The 19,480-nt window shown below is 42.2% G+C and overlaps 1 protein-coding gene across 2 annotated transcripts in view; it reads left to right on the top strand.

Moving 5' to 3' along the window:
- Positions 1–1,144: 1,144 nt before the first annotated feature.
- CDH13 (cadherin 13) overlaps positions 1,145–19,480 on the top strand; it is a 449,115-nt gene continuing 430,779 nt past the window's right edge. Inside the window, exon 1 of one of the 2 annotated variants that reach the window (XM_017820997.1) lies at positions 1,145–1,333. In XM_017820997.1, the coding sequence (XP_017676486.1) occupies positions 1,289–1,333 (45 nt within the window). In that variant the 5' untranslated portion in view covers positions 1,145–1,288. The remainder of the gene's footprint in view (positions 1,334–19,480) is intronic. The other variant, XM_017820998.1, reaches the window with a different exon arrangement.

Raw genomic sequence — 19,480 nt, 5'->3', positions numbered from 1 at the left:
CCAGTGGGTAGGTAAAGGAGGATGTAAGCTGTGAGCAGTAGACTAGCAGTGGTGTATCAAACAACACTATTCACAGCTGGAAGCTCCTGCTGATGCTGAGGAACTCAAAGTGGTTGGCAGCTCCTTTGAATGCTTCTCCTGTAGTATCTGCCTACCTGCCTTTCCCTCCCCAGCTTTCTTCTCATCTCCACCAGCACAGCAGCCACCTGTGGTGGGGCAGAGCAGAGAGTGATGGCAGCTGGTTCTGCTGGATGAGCAAGCAAGGGAAAAACATCAGTCATGAGAGCTGAGGAGACTTCTGATCCTTCTAAAAATGGGGGAAGGGTACTGCCAAGTAACTCTGGTGACTGCAAGAAGACAACTCAGAAAAAGACTGGGGTGTTGTGATAATGGGGAGTGGCAAGAGAGGTGGAGTTGGAAATGCAGGCAGGGGAATCCATTCCTAATCTTTGGTCCATCTGCCTGAGTTGCTTGCTGGGTTGCAACATAACCAATCCAGAGAAAGCAGGTCCTTGAGCCATCAGGTCCTCTGTTTCAAACAGGAGAAGTTTTTGTAATTGAAGGGCATGCACCCTCAAAACTTTGTCCCAGATTCAAGTTCACTGAATGAAAAAAAGCCAGTTCTGCCATTACCTGGGCAGTTAATAAGATCTATTGCCTTATGATGGATTTTTTTTCTGCAGGCTAGAATGGATCTGTCTTCATTATGGTTTGTGAGATTGAGGGGAAAACACAAAATATAATCTGTATTTCTACTGCACTGAAAAATTTCACTGTGTTCTCCTTCTAAGGCTTGGAAGTAGCCAAAGCTGCAGCAGTCATTTTTTTGATTTATTGAAAACAAAGCATACCTTATTAACATTTTAATAAAGAGAATCTCTTTGCAGTGGTGCTCAGAGTTGCTCTTATTACTCTCTGTGCAATTCCATTTTCTGAAAGGGAAAAATACCATCAAGATCTGTAAGGCATGATGTGTTAGACTGAAACTAAACACACAAATACACCAAAGCAAAATGCTTTCTAAAGGTGCTGTGTTTGTGAGAGGTGCTTGCCCAATATGTGTGATGCAAAATGGGGATGCTTTGTGAAGAAATCATCCTTGTAAAGCCATTGGTTCTGGTCATCAGACTCTATCCAATGCTTTAGTGATGATGCTGCTGATCTATTTGGGAAGTTGGCTGGCTCTCAAGGCAGAGTCTCTTCTCAAAGGCTGTTTCACAGTGAAAATATGCTCAGTGCAGCCGAGTGCATGAATGAAAAAGCCTCTGGTACCTTCTAGTCTGGCAAAATGCAGCACAAAACTCAACTTACTCTGTCTTTTCTGCTGTCCCAGGTAAGAAATGTGTGTTTTTTCCTTGCTTTCTTTCATCTTTCTGCTTTTGTGCATTTGGATTTGAAAGTATTTGTAATTCAGGTCTGATTTCTGAGTAATTATACATTGCTTGAATTACTGTTTAAAGATGCAGGATCTCTGCTCTAAGCCAGTTGCTAGGAATGTAGAACCTCGTAGTTCCTTGATTTACAATTACAACCAATTTGCCGTGTGATATATAGCATTTTTCTGTTTCCCTTCAGGAAAGGTGGTGGGGGGAATCTTTCAAGTGTCTCGGTTGCAGCTGCAGCAGCAGTATTTTCTGTCATATCAAATGCTGCAACTTTGATTTGCCTCTTCCCTCTGTGGCTTTTGCCGGGTAGAAGGCTGTTACAGGCAGCTCACGTTATTTATTGCTTGGGGTTTTTTTATAAAAGAAGAGGAGGGGGGAATATGGAGGAAAAATAAAATCAGACCTTGCAAGACGTTCCCTTCCCCGTACTCTCCTGATAGATGTGTAATACTCCGTTAGTGACTTGCTATGTAGCCTCTCTCTTATTAAATGTAACAGATCCCCCTCTGCCAGAAAGCAGAGGAAAAAACACCCAGCCTTAAAAACACGGAGCTGCTGAAGCCCCGCTGCTGCTGCCTGTCAAAGCACGGGGACTCGCTGGGCTTTGACTTCCCAACACCTCCTGGCTGCTCTTTTCCTCTTGCCGCCGTTACAGGGCTCACTCTTTTGGAAGCTCAGAGGAGGTTTGGAAATCCTTTGTTGTCCAGCTTAAGTGCATCCTTCCTTCTTTTGTCTCGGGAGCTCTGTAAACTCTTGCGTTTAGTGACAGTGGTGCTGATATCCTGAGTAGGGATAAAAGTTAATTCCTTTTTGACTTGCGATCGAGTGGTTTTGTGTTAACCCTTAGGGGGTTGGGGGGTTTTGCAGTGTCAAACGAGTGCTTGGGACGCTGAACCTGAGCCCTCGTGCCTGTGTAACTGCAGTCTCCAGCAGGCATTTGGTCTGCTTTTCCAAAATGGGATGATAAGGCGAAAAATGGTGAGGGCTCATCACTGGGAGAGCTTTATTGCTGAGAGGAGCCACACAGTGTGTAAGTAGGAGGCAGTGGGGTGAACTGAGTGTGTGCATGCTGTGGATCAAGGCTGGGATATTTAGGTCCTGGTTTAACCTGATAAGGAGTAAACACATGAACGTGGGTGGCTGGAGTTATGGGACAGTGGGAGACTCGGTGACTGGGGATTTGCTGTGAGCAAGCACAAAGGCATTTGGGTTGGGTTCGGGATAACAGCCCTGCTCCAGGGAGTGGAACAAATGAAAGCAGCTGCTTTGGGCCATGGATATGGTGCAGAGCAGCGTGTGCTGCTGACATACACAGGGTTCCTTGCAGGGCCACTCTGCCCGCCTGGGTTGGGGCTCTGTGGCTCTGTCCCAGGGCTGGCCCATGGGCAGCTCGCCAGCTCTGCTGGGACTGGCTGAGCTGCTGCTCCTGGGAGGGCTGGGGAGACCCAGAGGGCTCCTGGGAAGGAGAAGTTGTCACAAGTGGGCAGGGATCCAGCCTGGGCAGGCAGCTGGGCTGGCAAAGCTGCCAGTGAGAAGAAACGCTCAGGGAGCAGAGGGGCTGGGGGAGAGGGCACGCACAGTGCAAAGGTAACCTGTGGATATACTGAACTGGTGCTCTCTCATCTTGGCCTGGAGACCTCCCATCTGGTTTCCTTGGCTTTCTCTGGTTTTAGTATTTTTTTTTATTTTTTTTGTGCAGCTTCTCTAGCACACCACTGAATTAATCAGCTAGAGTTTGGATTTTCTTTAGCGGCCCCTTGTAGGGAAAGCAATATGTATGTGACAGAACAGGACTGATTTTTAAGGTCTGTTAAACATAGCTGCATTTTTTTAACACTAATGGCTACTTAAAATTTGACAAGGTGCAGACACCTGGTTCTGAGAACAGCTGTGCAGTTTATTGATAACTTTCAGCCATGCTTCAGAGTTTCTTCCCTTGCTGGGCTGAGTTCTAATGTAATGCAGGGCTGAGCTTGTGGTGCTTTAGCACTGCTTTAAGTGCTTAAACTGCACTCCACCTTCTTTATTAGCATATACAGCTCTATCTGGCAGTGTCTCTACCTTGTGACTTAATGCATCTCCAAGTTTACTTTATAGATCATGTCTAAGAGTTAATGAATTGGGGAATGAATCAGGCTATAATATGGAAGTATATGTAATTCTGCCTTCAGGTATAGGTTGAGTATTGGCAGGTTAAAGCATGAGTTGAAGTTGATGGCATGTGAGGGAGAGAAATGAGAATTACTGAGAGGCTGCTTGGCTCCTCTTGTTGACAAGCCACATGCACAACTTTCATGTGACAGGAAAAGTAAACAGAAGAATGTGAGAAACAACATATTAAACAAATGCAGCCATCTGGCTGTGTAGTGGTTGTAACACATTGGGGGTTCTTTTTCTGCAGGTTTTCTTTTTTTCTCTCTTAGGAGTAGCAAGACTGTCTCATATAATACAGCGCCAGTGGAAACCAGAAAAGCTCAATTTTGATAACATCCTTTCTGAGCAGCAGCAATCTAGTAATGCAATACTCTCTGTGGAAGAAGGAGATAGGAATAACTTAATGATAGCAAAATTTCCAACATAGAAAAAAGTTTGAGGAAATTCTTATGTTGGTAAGAATATGAACTATAAAAGACTTATTTTTTATCAGTAGATCATGTCTAAAATTAGTAGCTTTGGTTTTGTGTCTTCTTGGTCTGTATCTAATTCAATTGCATTTTTAAGTATAAAATTTGCCTTTTAAGGCATTTAAAGGATGAGAAATCACTTTTTCACGTCAACAAAGCAGCCCATCAGTTATGTTTGTAAAAACTGTGGTAGAGATGGACAATAAATTATCCTTTCCTCTTGCAAAGATTTAGTCTACACTACTGCTACCAGCTGTTTGTCCTTATTTCACCAAAAGGAAAACTGAGCATTAGCTGGAGTAACTGAGGAAGATGTTTCAAGTAATCCTTTAGTTCAGACTCACCTCTAAAACTCCAAAGCATAACTATAATATACAGCTTTATTGATCTGAAGCTGACAATAAAAACGAAATGTACTCGGGTAGCTTATGCAGTTCCCCGTGCAGGGTACAGTAAGCAGTAAATATGAACTCTGATGTGAGAGACTTAAAAATCTGTTTACATTTTTCCCAAAGGATATTTTCTAAAGCCTATGTGCAAAATATTTGTTTTAAAACAAGTTTTTCACAGCCTTTCTTTTGTATGTTACACATTTTGTGCAGACACGAATCAAAGTAAAATTTGTAAATAAAGCTTACAAGAGGAAGAAACTCCACATTTTTGATAGTTGCAACCCATTGAAACATGACAATTGGAAAAGCGTATAGATTTTTCAAGCTTGTCGTTAAAATGAATAGAGAAAATTAGTCCTCAAACTCTCTCCCCTAATGCAGAGCCCTCACTGCTGCATTCCTAAGCTTTTATTTTTTCGGATTTCTCCAGAAGAGGGCTCCATGCACAGCTTAAAAGGCAGCGCCAGGTACTGAGAGCAAGAGAGATCTGTCAGCTTCAGGAAAAACAGAAACATCTTGTTCACACAGAGTCTGTTGGCATAACGTTAGAGACTATGCTCAGATTTTGACCGAGTATTTCCCTGTTCTATCAAGTTGCTGTACGTCTTGGGTTTTTTTAAGAGTTGTTATTATTTGGGAGTTCTAGAGAAGTCCTATGTCTCTTGTGCTAAATAACAGTTCTAAAATTGCTTTAAAAATGTTAGAAAAACTCAATTGCCGATTACTATGTATTATTATTTGTACTGAAAAGCATTTTGTGAGCAGGCTGACACTTGGTCCTCACAGTTTCAGGCCATCACTTTTGGTTATGTTGTCAAAAATGATCTTCCATTTGCATGTCTCATTCAAAAGATGGTGTTTCCCGAAACACAGAGCCGTTCCAGCAGTTGGACTGTGCTATTTATCAAATATTACCTTGGAGGGAAGGTTGGCCCCTAGTGAGTTAGTGTGACTTTTGACAGCAGCTCTACCTTGTAAAAATACCCTTTTGTAGGACCTGACCACAGTCCTTACTGCTAAGCAAGGAGGTTTGTTACAGTAGACAAGTGGAAACTGGTCATGAAAATGCTCCTGGAGTTATGGCACTACAGTTAAAACCCGTTCGGGGCACCCCCTGAGACTCAGCCTTTCAACTTAAGATGTAACTCAGGCATTATGTTGGGACCTGCTTTCTGTTTCTGATGATCAAAAATCGAAAAAGGCTGTTCTAGCACATGTGATATTTGTGCTGTGGTTCACTGGGAGTTATTGATTTGATTTTTAGTGACTTGAGAGCTAGGAAATTAGTATTCCTAAAAGCTATCTCCCTGGAGCAGTGCAACAGGAACTGTTAGAACTACACAGGTGGCAACAGTGGTGCCTCTTCAAGGAGACCTCAAGTTCTGCCTTTCCTTTTCTTCCTGTTTGTTGCTGGATAAGTAGGCTCTTCCCGTTCCATTAATATGTAAGAACAAGGTAGAGAAGAGCTCTTAGTGTTACACTCTTCCTGCATTGCTGCTGGAGTCACATCTCTGACCTTCAGCTGCTGGGTTGTACCAATGTGCTGCATGTCAGGATTTTGGCCTCAGGTTTCAGAGTTCCTCCTTTTAGGAGGAGGGGGAGCTTCATTTGGGACTTGAAGCAGAAAGGCCAGGTTAGTGAGTTTAATTGTTTCGTGGAAATAATTTCTTCATTCCATCTTCGATAGCTACAAGCACAAAATTCACTGGTGTTCTAACCAAAGCTTCATCTGTGCAGGCAACAAGACAAATCTCCCATGTCCACTGGGGAGGAGAGACAGAATGAGAGGGATTTATCATCCTTAGGAGACTAAGTGGGCTATAGCACTTCCCAGTGAACTCTGGATGATATTAGTGGGTTCTTGATTGTGGCCATATGGCTGCACTGTGCCCTGCCCTAATCAGCAGATGGATGGGACCAGCCCAGATGGGAGGCTGGGTTTCCTGTCACTTCATGTGTCCTGCAGCAAGCAAAATGGCAGTGTACACAAATCAGTAGGATATTAAATGCCAAAGAAGAGAGAAAAATCAGACTTGCTTTATTAACCACTGTTTTGTTATTCAGAGGTCTTGGAAATTTGCCCGCTGCTTTTTATTTTTTTTGTGTGTGTGTGATGTGGACTGTATTCTCTGTCAAATGGAAGGATCTAATTCTTTGAAAGTCTTACTGTTTTGTATGAGGGGAACTCATTCCACTGCTATCTTATCCAGTATTCTACTGTTTTGCACCAATGGTTTTCTTGGCTAGAGAAAAAAGAAGGGTTTTGAGATTTGGACTGAGGGAGCTGGTTAAAACAGTTGTATGAACAGACTAAAATAAATATGAGCTCTTAAGAGTAGGGTGAATCTTTTCAGCACACAGTTGTTATCAGTATCTCTAACCACTTGGAAAAGCTGATTAAGGTGTTTAAATAACTTCTGATATCTATGAGTGTCCTTGTATGGGTGTCTAATTTGGCGTTGCAATGAGCTTTGTTTTTAGAAAACTGGACATCCCTTCAAGCTTCTGAAATATCTCAAAATCAGACACCCAGCTGTCAGAAATGAATAAGTTGTTATTGCCTAAGGTTCCTTAGACTCCATTTGATCAAGGTTCTACTCCCCAAACTATTATTAAAAAAGCCCAACAGACACTAATAATAGCTATCTATTTCGGTCTAAAGTCTTTTGTTCACTTGCTGTGAACAACTAATGCTTAATTCCTTATTAGTAATGGCAGTGTATATATTTCTAAAAGCTAATATTTAATTCCCGAGGACTTTGCGCAGCCTGTATGTAATGAAAAGCAAATATTTCTTGTGTGTATGAAGGCTGTGTTAACAGTACAGACAGCAAAGGGGTTTCTAAAAGTTTGAAGATGTTTGTGGCTTATGAGAAATCATGGCAGATGGACCTTGTGGAACTTGTGTGTAAACCAGGGCTCCAAATGCTGCAAACCACAGGTTCTGGGCCATTAAGATGTCACAGCACTGTTTTGTGACTGTACACAAAAATACGTGTACACATACAACTTGAATTTGGGATAAGAGGTGCTCATTTGCAAGTCTCTGTGCCTGTAAGCTGAGGTGACCTCAGCTGTCACTGAAGGTTCCTGTTGGTTACCCCCTGTTCCTCCCCTGAGCTGTGAAAAGTGTGAGAGCTCCTCAGCTGCTCCAAGGCAAGGCTGACAAACCTGGCTGGAAACAGCCAAGGGAGTGCTGATTCCATACTTTAATGGCTGTCTGCCACAGGGACAGTGAGACATCTACAGCAGAGGCAGAAAGAGGATGAATAACTCAGGTTGCTTCAAATCAATCCTCAAAACTATTGACACACCGAGATTTGTTCAAATTGTTGTGAAGCAAAAAAATCCAAACATTTTACAATGTACTTATCATGCTGATAATTGGCTCATCAACTTTATAAAATCGTAATCTATTTCTTTTCACTTGCTTGGTGTGACTTGGAATTTCTAGAAGGGTTGCTGTGCACATTTTCTTTAGAGTCCTGGAGTCAGAGGTAGGGGTTTTTGAACCCATAAGTGTAAAATATAAGCTGGCAGCTGTCCATGGGGTCACTGTATAAAGACAGAAGTTCTAAGCTGCTGTCAGTTCATCTGGACCCACCAGGGAGCTATCCCAGCACAAATTAGGAGTATGATCCTTACTTGTATACACAACACATAATGATGAAGTTGGGGATATCGTGTAAAGTTGTCTCTTCCTTACCCCACTATAGTTTTCTTGATGTAAGATGGTCTTTGAAATGTCTAATTATGTTTTAACTATGAGCCAACTGTTGGTAATTGATTGGGAACAGAGAAAACCCTGGCAAGAGTGTTCCCAAGACCTCATAAGGATTTTCCCATAGACAAACTTGTTTGCTTTGTGTTCCTCTACTACCAAATAAGGTGTATTTATACATTTCCCCAGAGACAGCCCTGCATTTTCCCTGAGGACCCAGGTTTTATCAGACAGCAAACAGCTATATCAAACTGTGGGAGCTGAGCATAACACTGCTCTGTAGCTGACAGAGGAGGAAATCCGGAGCATCTGGTACTTTGCTCTCCAAGTGTAAGGAGATGGAATTAGCCATTGGAATTGGATGGGCATATCCTTCCCAGTTAAACACATTGTTTCAGAGCTCTGTCAGAGGAAGCTGAGCAACTCCAACTATGCTGTGCAGCAGGAATGGATATCTCAGCTGCAGGTTGGAGCTGTTCACTGTGGTGAGATAACTGGCCAAATTAAAAGGCGTTCAGTTTGACGTTCTGCCAGCATAAGGAAATGGTCTTCCAAGTGCCAGGAAGTCCTGGGCATTATCTACCATCCTTATTCAGGTGAAATGTGAAATGAAAAACTTGTGGGTAAAGATAAATGAGAATGAAATTACAATAGAGCAACACATAAATATCAGGTTTGATTTCTGGGCATCTGTATTAGCCTGCTACCTGAAGACTACTGTGCATCAGACAAAGTGGGTTTTATTGTTTTCCAAAATGTTTGTGTTCATAATTCATGATTCGATTGAACTAACTGGACTCTGAACTCTATAAATCTTGATTTATGAATATCGATATTCCTGTCAATTTACTAATTGAGTCACAGCTCTGACCTGAACACTAAAGGAGTTAGGTGCATATTTGATCATCTGTCTTTAATACAGAATCATAAAATGGTTTGGGTTGGAGGGGACCTTAAAGATCATCCAGTTCCAACCTCCCTGCCATGCACAGGGACAGTTCCCACTAGACCAGATTGCTCCAAGCCCCATTCATCCTGTCCTTGAATGCTCTCTCTCAGTCCATTCTCCTCCCAGCCTGTCCTTGTGCTTTGGATTGCCCCAGCCCACATGCAGGACCTTGCCCTTGTTGAATTGTGTGTGAAATGTGGTAATATCACTGCAGGAGTCATTCCGTGGGAGAAAGCTGTAGGGATGGTCAGTAAAGCCTGTCAGCAGTGGGAAGCACACCTTCCTACACCCACATTCACTGCTTTTCAAGGCTGTGACATCTGCTTTTAGTTTTGGAATCACTTTCTTCTGATGCTTTTAACTGAAAGATCTCATTTAAAAACAACAAACAAGAATTCAACCTCCAGTTTTAAATGTCATCAATGCTTTTCCCTAGTTGTTGATCCATGCAGTTTAGCTATAAATATAGGAGTGTGGCATTCTGTGCAGTGAGGATTTACTTATTGTAATCTGATAAAGGAGCAGCTGATAAGTTTGGATACAATGTGTTACCAGGAAGTAAGGTAAGGATGCTGGGAATAAATAGTTCTGTCTCTTGTGGAAACGACTTCTGGTGTTGCACATCTCAACTTCAGTCTTCTGTGTTTGCAGCAGCACAGCACTGTTGCTCACACTAACACAGGAGCAGGTCTCCAGTGGGTGTGGATTGATTGCACTGCCCTGCTCTGTGTTATCCAAGTGAAGGATGGGGAATGTCAATGCCAGGTGCATTCCTACTGTGTACACACCGGAATGCTACAACTGCTTCTATTACTGTGGTATCTGAGCATCCTACACACAGTAATGAATTTATCTTTGCTTCCCTAAAATAACTGCTCAGTTGTGAGAGGAACATTATTCTGAAATGGGAGACAGCCTCCAACATCTGCCTGTTCCAATGACTCGAGGTCTGTTATCTTAGTTGAGTAATGATGTCTGCTGCTGTCACTTTGGCTCCTGGTGTTGATTCAGTGGTGACACTTCACTGTACTCTGGAAAGATTAATTCTGATTGGAGGGAGCCCAGAATAAATCCAGTCTTCAGGCCAATCAGGAGCTGCTGTATTTTGTGTTTTAATAATGCAGCTCAACTTTCAAAAATATAATTAGTTATGATTTGCCAAAGAGCTGCTTATCTCTATACAGCCAGTTATTTGCATAGAGAGGAAACTAAGAGAAAATATTTAGCTAATCATGACTGCATGGAGTTGTTTTAGGCAGAAGGAAGGGGAGTGTACTTGCTTACAACTGGTGTTTGTGTGATGGCTGCTGGCAGAATGATCAGCTGGAGCACAGGAGGAGGATGAGGCTGGCAGAGCTGGTTACACTCATGGCATTTGAGACCAAAATGACCTGGGGTAAAAGACAAGGCAATACACAACCAACTATGCCTCCAGTGTTTGGGTAGGGGAGAGCTGTTGGATATTTCCACTGCAATGTGAGGCATAATCTCAGTGGCAGAATATTTCCCCCACCATGTGTTAACTGGTAGACGTTACAGCCTTCCTCCCTTCCCTCAGTTTGGAGGAGGCAGGGCTACTAAAACTTAGGATCCCCTGGCAGGAGATGAGCAGGTTCATGGCTGTTCCACTCTGCCCAGTTTCTGGTAATGTGATGTTGCTGACCTAAAGTGTCACTGTCAGTGAGATGCACCTAATGTTGGAATTCCTGGGAGGACTAGGGCACATGGATGGACCACTTGTTACATGCCCAAAACATGAGAATCTGTAGACTTGTATGGACTATTGAAAACCAATGTCTGACTTTATGGAACAGCTACCTCTTCCTGTGTGGATTTGTCCCTCTGAAATGAGGATTCAGTTTTCTTCTGCTTCCCAAGAAAACAATTTTCAAAGCTTTTGCTCCTTCAGGAATCAAAGGCACACAAGCACAGAACTTGTTTCCTGCCGTGCATGGGAGCTAAACATTGATTATGGGTAGCTGAAGGAGTTTGGGTTAAAACAAACTGACTTGGTTGTCTACAATAGCTCATGTTGAACCTGAAAAAAATTGTTTCTCCAACTTGTTCTCGACTTCTGATTTCTGCATGCTGTGTGTTTGTGGAGTCTAGCTGGGATACGTAGGAATAAAAAGCCATCATGCACAGCGTGAATGGTTCTCCCTGCCTTACCTCCAGGCTGCCTGGAAGCATCAGCATTCCTGTAGTTTCCTTGTTCAAATTGCTTTTTCTCTTTTCTCTTCCATCTGCTTAAAATAATTCGGATAGTCTGAGTGCTTTTAGTTTTTATCCTCCAACTTTCTTCCAGAACTCCTGGTGTTGGGGAAAGGGTGAATAGTTTTTACTGCTGTGGTTTAACTTCTCTTAGATTGGCTTCAACAGGCACTATTGTAAAGTCCTTTGCTGTTCTTGTTCTTGGTACTTATAGATATTTTGGTGATAGATGAAAGGATGATGGGGATTCTTTCTGCACCATGAGGAGAACCAGACACACCGAAGGAGTTGCTTTCCTTAAACATGTTACATGGATACTGTTATTTTCACTGAGTAATGTGAAGATTCCCTACAGTTAGTACAGTGCTAAGCTATAACTTTCAGCTAAGGTTGTAGGCAAATGAAACTATTAGTACTCATGTACTGACCCAAATCTTGTGCATTACTTGATATATTCATATTACTCTATTCTTTCTCCCTCAGTCCCATATGCAGTCTAGTTCTAGCTGTGTATTTGGAAAAGAGAGTTTAATTAATCTTCCCCATTAATGGTGTTAAGTTGGTGATCTTTGGAGCCAGAAGTGCTGGGACAGTTACTTGATAATAAACCTGCTGACACAGCTGCTGAATTTCTTGTCCCTTTCCTTGGCTGACTGAGGAATACAAGAAAGAAGAGCAAATCTTGAAGCACAATAATGGAAGGGAAAGCAAAACCAAAGGAAAAGGAAACCCAAAATGGTATTCAATGTGCTGTAACTTTTTGCAGCTGTCAGGATTTGGAAAGCAGCCTTTTATATTTGTGATACAGTTAACAGATGGAGCAACATCCAGCCTATTTTTACCTGATTTCCACATCTTCTTTTACACACAATCTTGCTTGATAGCTTAGACTGACACCCATATCCAGAGCAAGGATCTGAAGTTGTTGGCATCAGGAAATGCCAGGAAATTTAATCCTTTGTAGAACTCCAGGCCTGTTTCCAGCATTCATTAACTGTCCAGCCACAGAACTCTCCTCCCTCCTACACTTTGTGTTTTGCTGGGACTTTATTATTACTTGTTCTATGTGTTGATGGACAACATTTATCTCTACTGCTTGACATTTTTGTGGTTGTGATCATTAGATCCATTCTACTGATGCTTTGGGAAACTTGTTATCACACAAACGAAATAAGATTTAGGACATGCCTTTCTCTAGTTGCCTAGTTGGAATGGGAATGGAGAGAAGAGAGGACAAACTGGGTGTAAGGACTGAGGCCAAACCAGCCTTCATGGCAGGAGAGCACACTGCAGTTTCTTTTGAACCTGTTTGTATGTCACTTTAACTCTCAGAGACTATTTTGTGTGTGTCAGGAAGGTGACTTGCCACATGTCCCTCAGGTAACACAAGCAGGATTTTTAATGGCTTATTGAGTGTGTCCCAGAGGAAATGGAAAGGCAGGAAAGGGCTAGAGAACCTCAGAGGGGGAGGTACAACTCTGTTATGGCTTTCTAGCAATGAATATGAAGTAAGCCAGATAGCAGAAAAAGTTGAGCAATGTCTTGCTGAAATGGGACACCTGTTATGAGGGATAAATGCTCCAAAGTTTTGTCAGGTACTATGTGACTTCCCCTCTCTTACTGCTTTTGCTAATATATAGTTTCAGACTTATGTCCTTTCTCTTATTTTCTGACAGCTCTCAGAGGCCAGCTGAAGAGCAGAGATTAAAGGGAAGAGAACCTGGTTTCAGGCACATTTGCAAACTGGCTGTTAGTTTTCTGCAGGGCCTTCCATGCTTAAAAAGGAAACAATCCTCCCCTGACAACTGAGCACACAACTCATGTACAATGGATCTGCTTCTGACACTGTATTTCTGGGGTGTTTGTATGACTCATGATTCATCTGGCAGTGCTTGAGTTCAAGCACTGATAAAGGCAACACAGCAGAGAGCAAATACATTTGACCTTTCAAAACATTGAATAGAAAACAAAAATAGAAAAATAGTTACTTTGCAGCTTTTCTTTGTATATGTGTAATGACTAAGAGCAAACTAGCATTCTCATTTCTGCCTTGGGAGCCCTGGTAGCACAGACTTCTCATCCTGAGATCCACTGTGTTATACCTGCTGTTTGCAGGACAGTGTGTGAGTTGGCTTGACACTTGGAGTAGAGATAGAAGCCAACTTTGATTTTCCCCAGTTCAGGGATTGGCCTGTAGTTCATACCTGCTGCATCCCAAAATCTTTACTCTTTGATGAGCTATGCTTGTATAATTGGCTGGTCTTGGCTTAGTTGCCTGATAGGCAGGAGTCTGCATTTCAAGTGTAAATTTTCACTGCAAGTGTCACTTTTGAATCAACAACACTGATACAGAAGGCTCAGGGATCTGTGGAAAGTTCCTGCCAAAATTCTCAGTTAGCTGGGATGCAGCCACCTCATAACAGTGCTGTGAGGAACTTTAAAAGGGGAGTAACTCTGTGGGTGCTCTGTGTCCCCCTGTTCAGTCTGTGCTGCAGAGCTCAGTGTTGCTCGAACCCCCTCCTGGAAGGGCTGAGGATTTAAATAACAGTGAGGCTGAGTCAGGGCATGGCAGGCCTTGACTCTGCCACTCCCCATGGCATGACTGCTCCTGGAGAGTGTGTGTAGTTCTGAATAAGGCTCCAAATATGATGGGAACTGAAGGTCCTCCCTCCTTTTCCTCATAAAACTGTGGCTGATTTGTGAGTGCATTCCTTTGCTTTACAAGCAGAGGAAGCACATGCAGTACATCTCTCCCAGCCTACCAGCTGGAGATGTACAGGGTGGGCAGAATTTCATGCCAGGTTATGGGGGTAGGAAATAGGTTTTGAATGATGTGATCAGGCTAAACTTTCATCTTCAGCTCCTTTGGGGAAGGGAGGGAAGGCTATGCAGCACTTGGGTAGGGCTCTGGTCTAGTATTGCTACAGCTATTTTTGGTATTTCTAAAACTACTTTGTAGTAGATGCACTGGAATTTGGATATTTTTTGGATCTGAAATTTGGATGTTTTTGGTTTCTTAGCTGCAAGTGATTTATTTGTACTACCCTGGTGCAGCAGAAAGAAACACTTTTCCCTTCTCATTGCACTTTGTTATTCCTTAGTTCACTGCACAGTCACCTGTTGTGGCTATATGAATTTCATTAACAACAAATATTGAGCAATCTGGTTAAATAATAATCAATTTGTCTTTTAATTTGCCCCTTCTCCATATATTTGTTGTGAAGGGATAAACTATCTGACCAGCTTCCTTAGCACCTGTAAAGAAACCTCTCTGGTTTTGCTCAGTGCTGTTTGCAAGGCCTCTTACTGAGACAGGGCTGCTGGTCTGGGAGGTGTGTATAGTGGTGGACCTAAAAAGAGAGGGAGAAAAAGTGTGACTGCAGTTCAATGGGTAGAGAGAATCCTTCAAGGAAGTGATTCCTTGTTGTTCTGTCTTATTTAGTAAGTCTTTGCTGTAAAATATGTAATTAATCCCTGGATAAACAGCACTAGTGTATCAAACTTGCTGTCTTTTCCAGTCAAGGTTTTAACTGTTCCCTTCGAAGCTATGCTCCTTTTTGCTTATTTTTTGGACAACCCTTCTGGTCCAAGGCATCTTATTTGTGTAACAGCCCAGATTTGGCTGGTCAAAAGTAGGGTGGGGAGCTTAAAAAATAGCTGTGGCTTTGAGTGCCCTTAAGTTGAGGAGGGTTTTGAGCTTGGGTCTTCCCCCTGCCTATCCAGCTCTGTGGGGACTTTGATATTGGTGGTTTTCTTTATTTAACTTCTCTCTTCAGACTGTGCTGCTTTGCTAAGAATCAGAATTATAAAGCAGTGCCTTTTCCCACCAGCCATATGCATAGAGCTGACCTTTGGCTTGAATGCAAAGTCAGGTGTCAACCTTGTCTCATTACTAAATATAAATCATATTGACAAGGCTTCCAGGGGGCTGTGGCTGGGGAGAGGTTGGCAGTGACTGTTTGAATGGCAGGAGTAATTTCTGATCTTTGTACTTAGGACTGAAGGACGTGCACCAAAACAGGCCCAGGAGAAGAGGGGCCTGTTGTTACCCTATTTCCATGTGGACACCCTCCCTTGAGCTCTGCCTTGCCTTATTGTGCTTGGCTAGCGTGCCCCTTGGCACCAGGGAGTGGCTGCTGGTCCTGGTGGGGATAACTGCTCTCACAGCACTTGGAGCTTTGCTTCTCTCTAAACAGCCTCATCCTTCGTGAGCATCTTGATTTCGAGTGTCTGAAGCACTGTAAACAGATTTCCTTCGGCTCTGCAATGCTGTGTTGCAATACATTCTGTCTACTTTAAAGCTGTTAGTGATTCATTAGTTTACTGTTCCAAAAACCAATTCCAAAGGGATCACTCATCTCCCTAGAGCAGTGAAGGTATTTTCAAGCTGGCTACACAGTGCTATGGCAGTTTTTTGCCTGGTTGCAATCATGTGGCAGTGATACTGCCAAAGGCTGCCAATTCAGTGGAGAATTGCACACAGATTCCATGGGTGGGAATTTGCAATATTATTAGACACGGCTAATAATAGTTCCTCTTGACTTGTGAAATGTCAGTGGTCTTGTGAGTAACTGCACTTTGCAAAGCTTTAACCTTTTGTTTGCCACCAGGAGTAGTCCTTGACTTGTTCAATGTTGCATTGCACTTGTGATACAGAAAAGAAGTATATTGGAAATGAGGAGTCTTAATGTATTTGTCTGTGAATTGACTGGTGTCGAGGTCTCAGAGTTGCAGCATCAGTCTGGGGATCCAAGACTATGCCCTGTGTGTGTACAAGATCTAGAAAGAGGAGCTTCTCCCATCTGGAGATTCCTGAGATCCAATGAGCATGCCTCTGCTTCAACCCCCTGTCTGCAAAGGCCTTTGGAACCCAAGAGTGAGAACTCCAGCGTGCTATTAATAAAGAAAGTATGCTTACATAAAGAAGTAACTGTTTTCTTGGAGAGGGTTCAGTTACTGTCTGACAGACTGTCCTGGAGTCAGATCTTTAGGGTTTCTGGAGTTTCTATCTCCCAGACCAATTGCTCTAGAACTGGGTTTTCTGGCAGGGAAGTCTTCTGATGTGCAGAGAACTTCAAAAGTTTTCAATTGTTTTATGAACCAAATGACATTAAAATATATATATTAAAAAAATCTCTAAATACTCTATGGAACTAGGTTAATACCCTTTATTACACTAACCATTTATTTCCTCTTGCTATCTGGTGGATCCAGCAAGGTACCAGCTGTATGTCTCCATCTGCAGGATTTGCTGTGAGATTTTTATGGGCTGCTGGAGGCCAGGCAATGAGGGATTTTGACATGTTGGCTCCAGAGTAGCAGAAACTGATAAATAAAAAACTACAAGAAGTCAAAAGATGCTAGCATTTAGAAGAGTGAGGAATTAAGCCATGAGACTTTGCTCCTTTTGAGGCTACAAGCACAGCTCTGAGCAGATGAGCTGAGTTTCAAGAGATGCCAGACACTTGTCTCTTGTGATTTGATTAGAGCTGGAGCTCTTACCTCTTGCAAGTACAGAGCTGCATGGGAATTGCATGAAGCCAAGCAATGGAGAGCGATGTAAATACAGGAACAGATGACCTGTGCTCAGAGTGACTCTTCTCACTTGCCTTTTACAGCCATTTATTATAGTTACAAACACCTGGATGTACCTTTCAAGGCAGAGTGGCATCGCTGGGGGCTGTGATTAATGGGACACAAGGAGGGTCCTCACTTTCTGTATGCTGCTATAGCTCTAATTTTTATTTTCCTGACTTCTGTGAGCAGTTAGATTATAATCTCACTTAGGGGGAACTAAAGTACAAAGCAAGACAGCAGATTGTGCAAAGCCCCATAAGAAGTCTTTAACAAGCAGTCACAGCTCAGGAGCCCCAAATTCTTCATCGGTACCTGTTGACCTTGGTACTGAGAACCCAGAGCAACAAGCCTTGTTGGGGGGTCTTGGAAAGAGTCATGCACTGGTTCTGTTTATTTGAACTAAAACTTTAATTACAGTAACTATTTTGTATCTTAATGAGCAATGCATCCCTCTACTTCTGCAGTGCATCCAGCTGCCGGCATTTAGTCCTTGTCCTAAATATATATTGCAGACTCCTTGTGACAATGAAGATGTATTTTTAGTGTGCTTGGGGAATTGTGGTTAACAGAATGACTTCAACCCAAGGGGAAGCTTGACTGTTGTCATTTTGTTCTTGTTCAATAATCTGAAATACATCATCAGCATCAATGTGTTACTAAAAGAAAAATAATTTCAGAATCAATGGGGTTTTAAGAATATTTTCCTTTTCTCCCTGTCTAAGTTTCCTTTACTTTTTTTTCTGGAGTTCTGTCATTTTCCCTTCTTGGTAACTTAAATTAAATCTTGCTGGCAAGCATTTAAAGCAAGTTGTGTGCTTACAAATCTGGGAATAAAAGCAGAAAAGATTTATCTTGTAATAAGCTTTTACTCCTCCTGTATTTATTGTACCTCACCCCCTCTACCCTCTAAATCATGATAATCAGGCACTAAAACCCATGTTTTATATGAGGATCCACAGGAGTCCTGGCAGATGGACAACAGAATACTCTCAGCTGCTCTTTGCCATTGCTGGGTAAACTCCATCTTGCACAGACTCACAGAAGTCATCAGATTGTCCTTTATTTCAAGTTCATCCTTTGTCATGCTGATAAGCCTTAATGGCCAGATGCATTTGGGGAATTTGGAAATGAAATTCTTAGATTTGCAACGTCAAACGACCGAGTAGCACTTGTGACAGTTGCCGGATCCCTGGTTTTGTCACGCTTTTAACTTGTTGAAAGAATCAGGTTCCTCTTCTCTCCTTGTGCTGTCTGCAGTCAGCAGTGATCAAAGGAGAGAGTGGAGGTGGCCTGCTAGGAATGCTTCTCTCCTTCTGCCTGAAAGAACAAATGACTACAGTTTTCTCCTGCATTGGAATAATGTGCTCATCCACCCACTTCTGAGCACAGTCAACACTCTCAGTGAAATATCAGAGCAGGCATTAAATGCTTCTCAGGTGGCTCAAATTGCCACAGAAGTCACTCTTTCCCATTTTTTGTGGGTTTAGTCTGAGCTGGTCCAAGAGCAGAAACAGTGAGAGAGGTGTTACCTGCAAAAGCTTCCCCACAGCCCCAAGTTGATGATCTTTCCATATGTAAAACCCTGTGCAGCCCAGAAGTATCATATGACAATCTTTAGTGTCCCCTGTGAAATACTTGCTGAAGTCTCACATCAAACCACCTGCAGCTGGCTACTGCAAATGGCTTTTTTTTTCCTTTATAATACTATTCAAACTAGAGGTTAAACCTAATAGCTAACAGTGAGCTATTTGAATAATAATTCATCAGGCTCCTGCATGTGAAACACTTGGTAAGAAACAAAGTAATGATGGCCAATATAAGTGCTACAATTTAAATAAAGATTTGAATTTATGGCAGCCATATGGCAGCCATATTATATTTTCTTATATTAATTCAATACTAGCTCTTTTTTAACTTGTATTTAAAATGCTGTATTCCACCTAAAACATATAAGACCTTGAAAAGAAATGCTTGTTCGTTGGCTTTTTTTAAAATTCATTCATATTTTGGCATTACATGTGACAGCAATAACGGTGATGGCATTTCTAAAAATCCAAGGTGTATATCTGTCAAGTATCAATAACAGATAAGCATTTTGTTTGTTTTCTGCTGTTAATACATTTTGCTATTAGCAGAAGATAAAAATCAGATTTTCTTTCTCTGTTGAGTCCTCAAATTCAGTTAAGCCAGGATTTTGTAAACAACACCATGCTTTGAAAGAGGGTAAACCTCCCTGAGCTTTTAGGGAACATGGATATGTCTGAATGTCCTTGCTATTATCATAACTCTAATCGTTGTAAGCTGCAAGGCCATTCAAAATATTATCTAAGCCCTGACAACACCCTCAGTGTTAGTACAATGCATTTAAAAAAAAAAGTCTGTGCAATCTCTGTCTCAAGGACAAACCACCTAATTAACAGACCTGCCTGAAAACCACACTGTTCTGTTTGTCTTTATTAAGACATAATGAATTGTAGAATTCAAATTTGGGGGGTTTTTTTGGGTCAGAGTGATCTGGAGAGAAGCTTTTCTTGGTAGAGAGTGAAGAAATGTGACTGCATTAGGTGCTGTAGTCAAGAGGATGCTGAGTGTCTGAATATACGTGTTCTATGTGTTATCCA

This window comes from Lepidothrix coronata, unplaced genomic scaffold (genome assembly GCF_001604755.1).
Source record: "Lepidothrix coronata isolate B3197 unplaced genomic scaffold, Lepidothrix_coronata-1.0 Scaffold87, whole genome shotgun sequence".
In the NCBI taxonomy this organism is placed as follows: Eukaryota; Metazoa; Chordata; class Aves; order Passeriformes; family Pipridae; genus Lepidothrix; species Lepidothrix coronata.
Note: the sequence above shows the minus strand (reverse complement) of the source record. Positions and strands in the feature narration are given on the sequence as shown.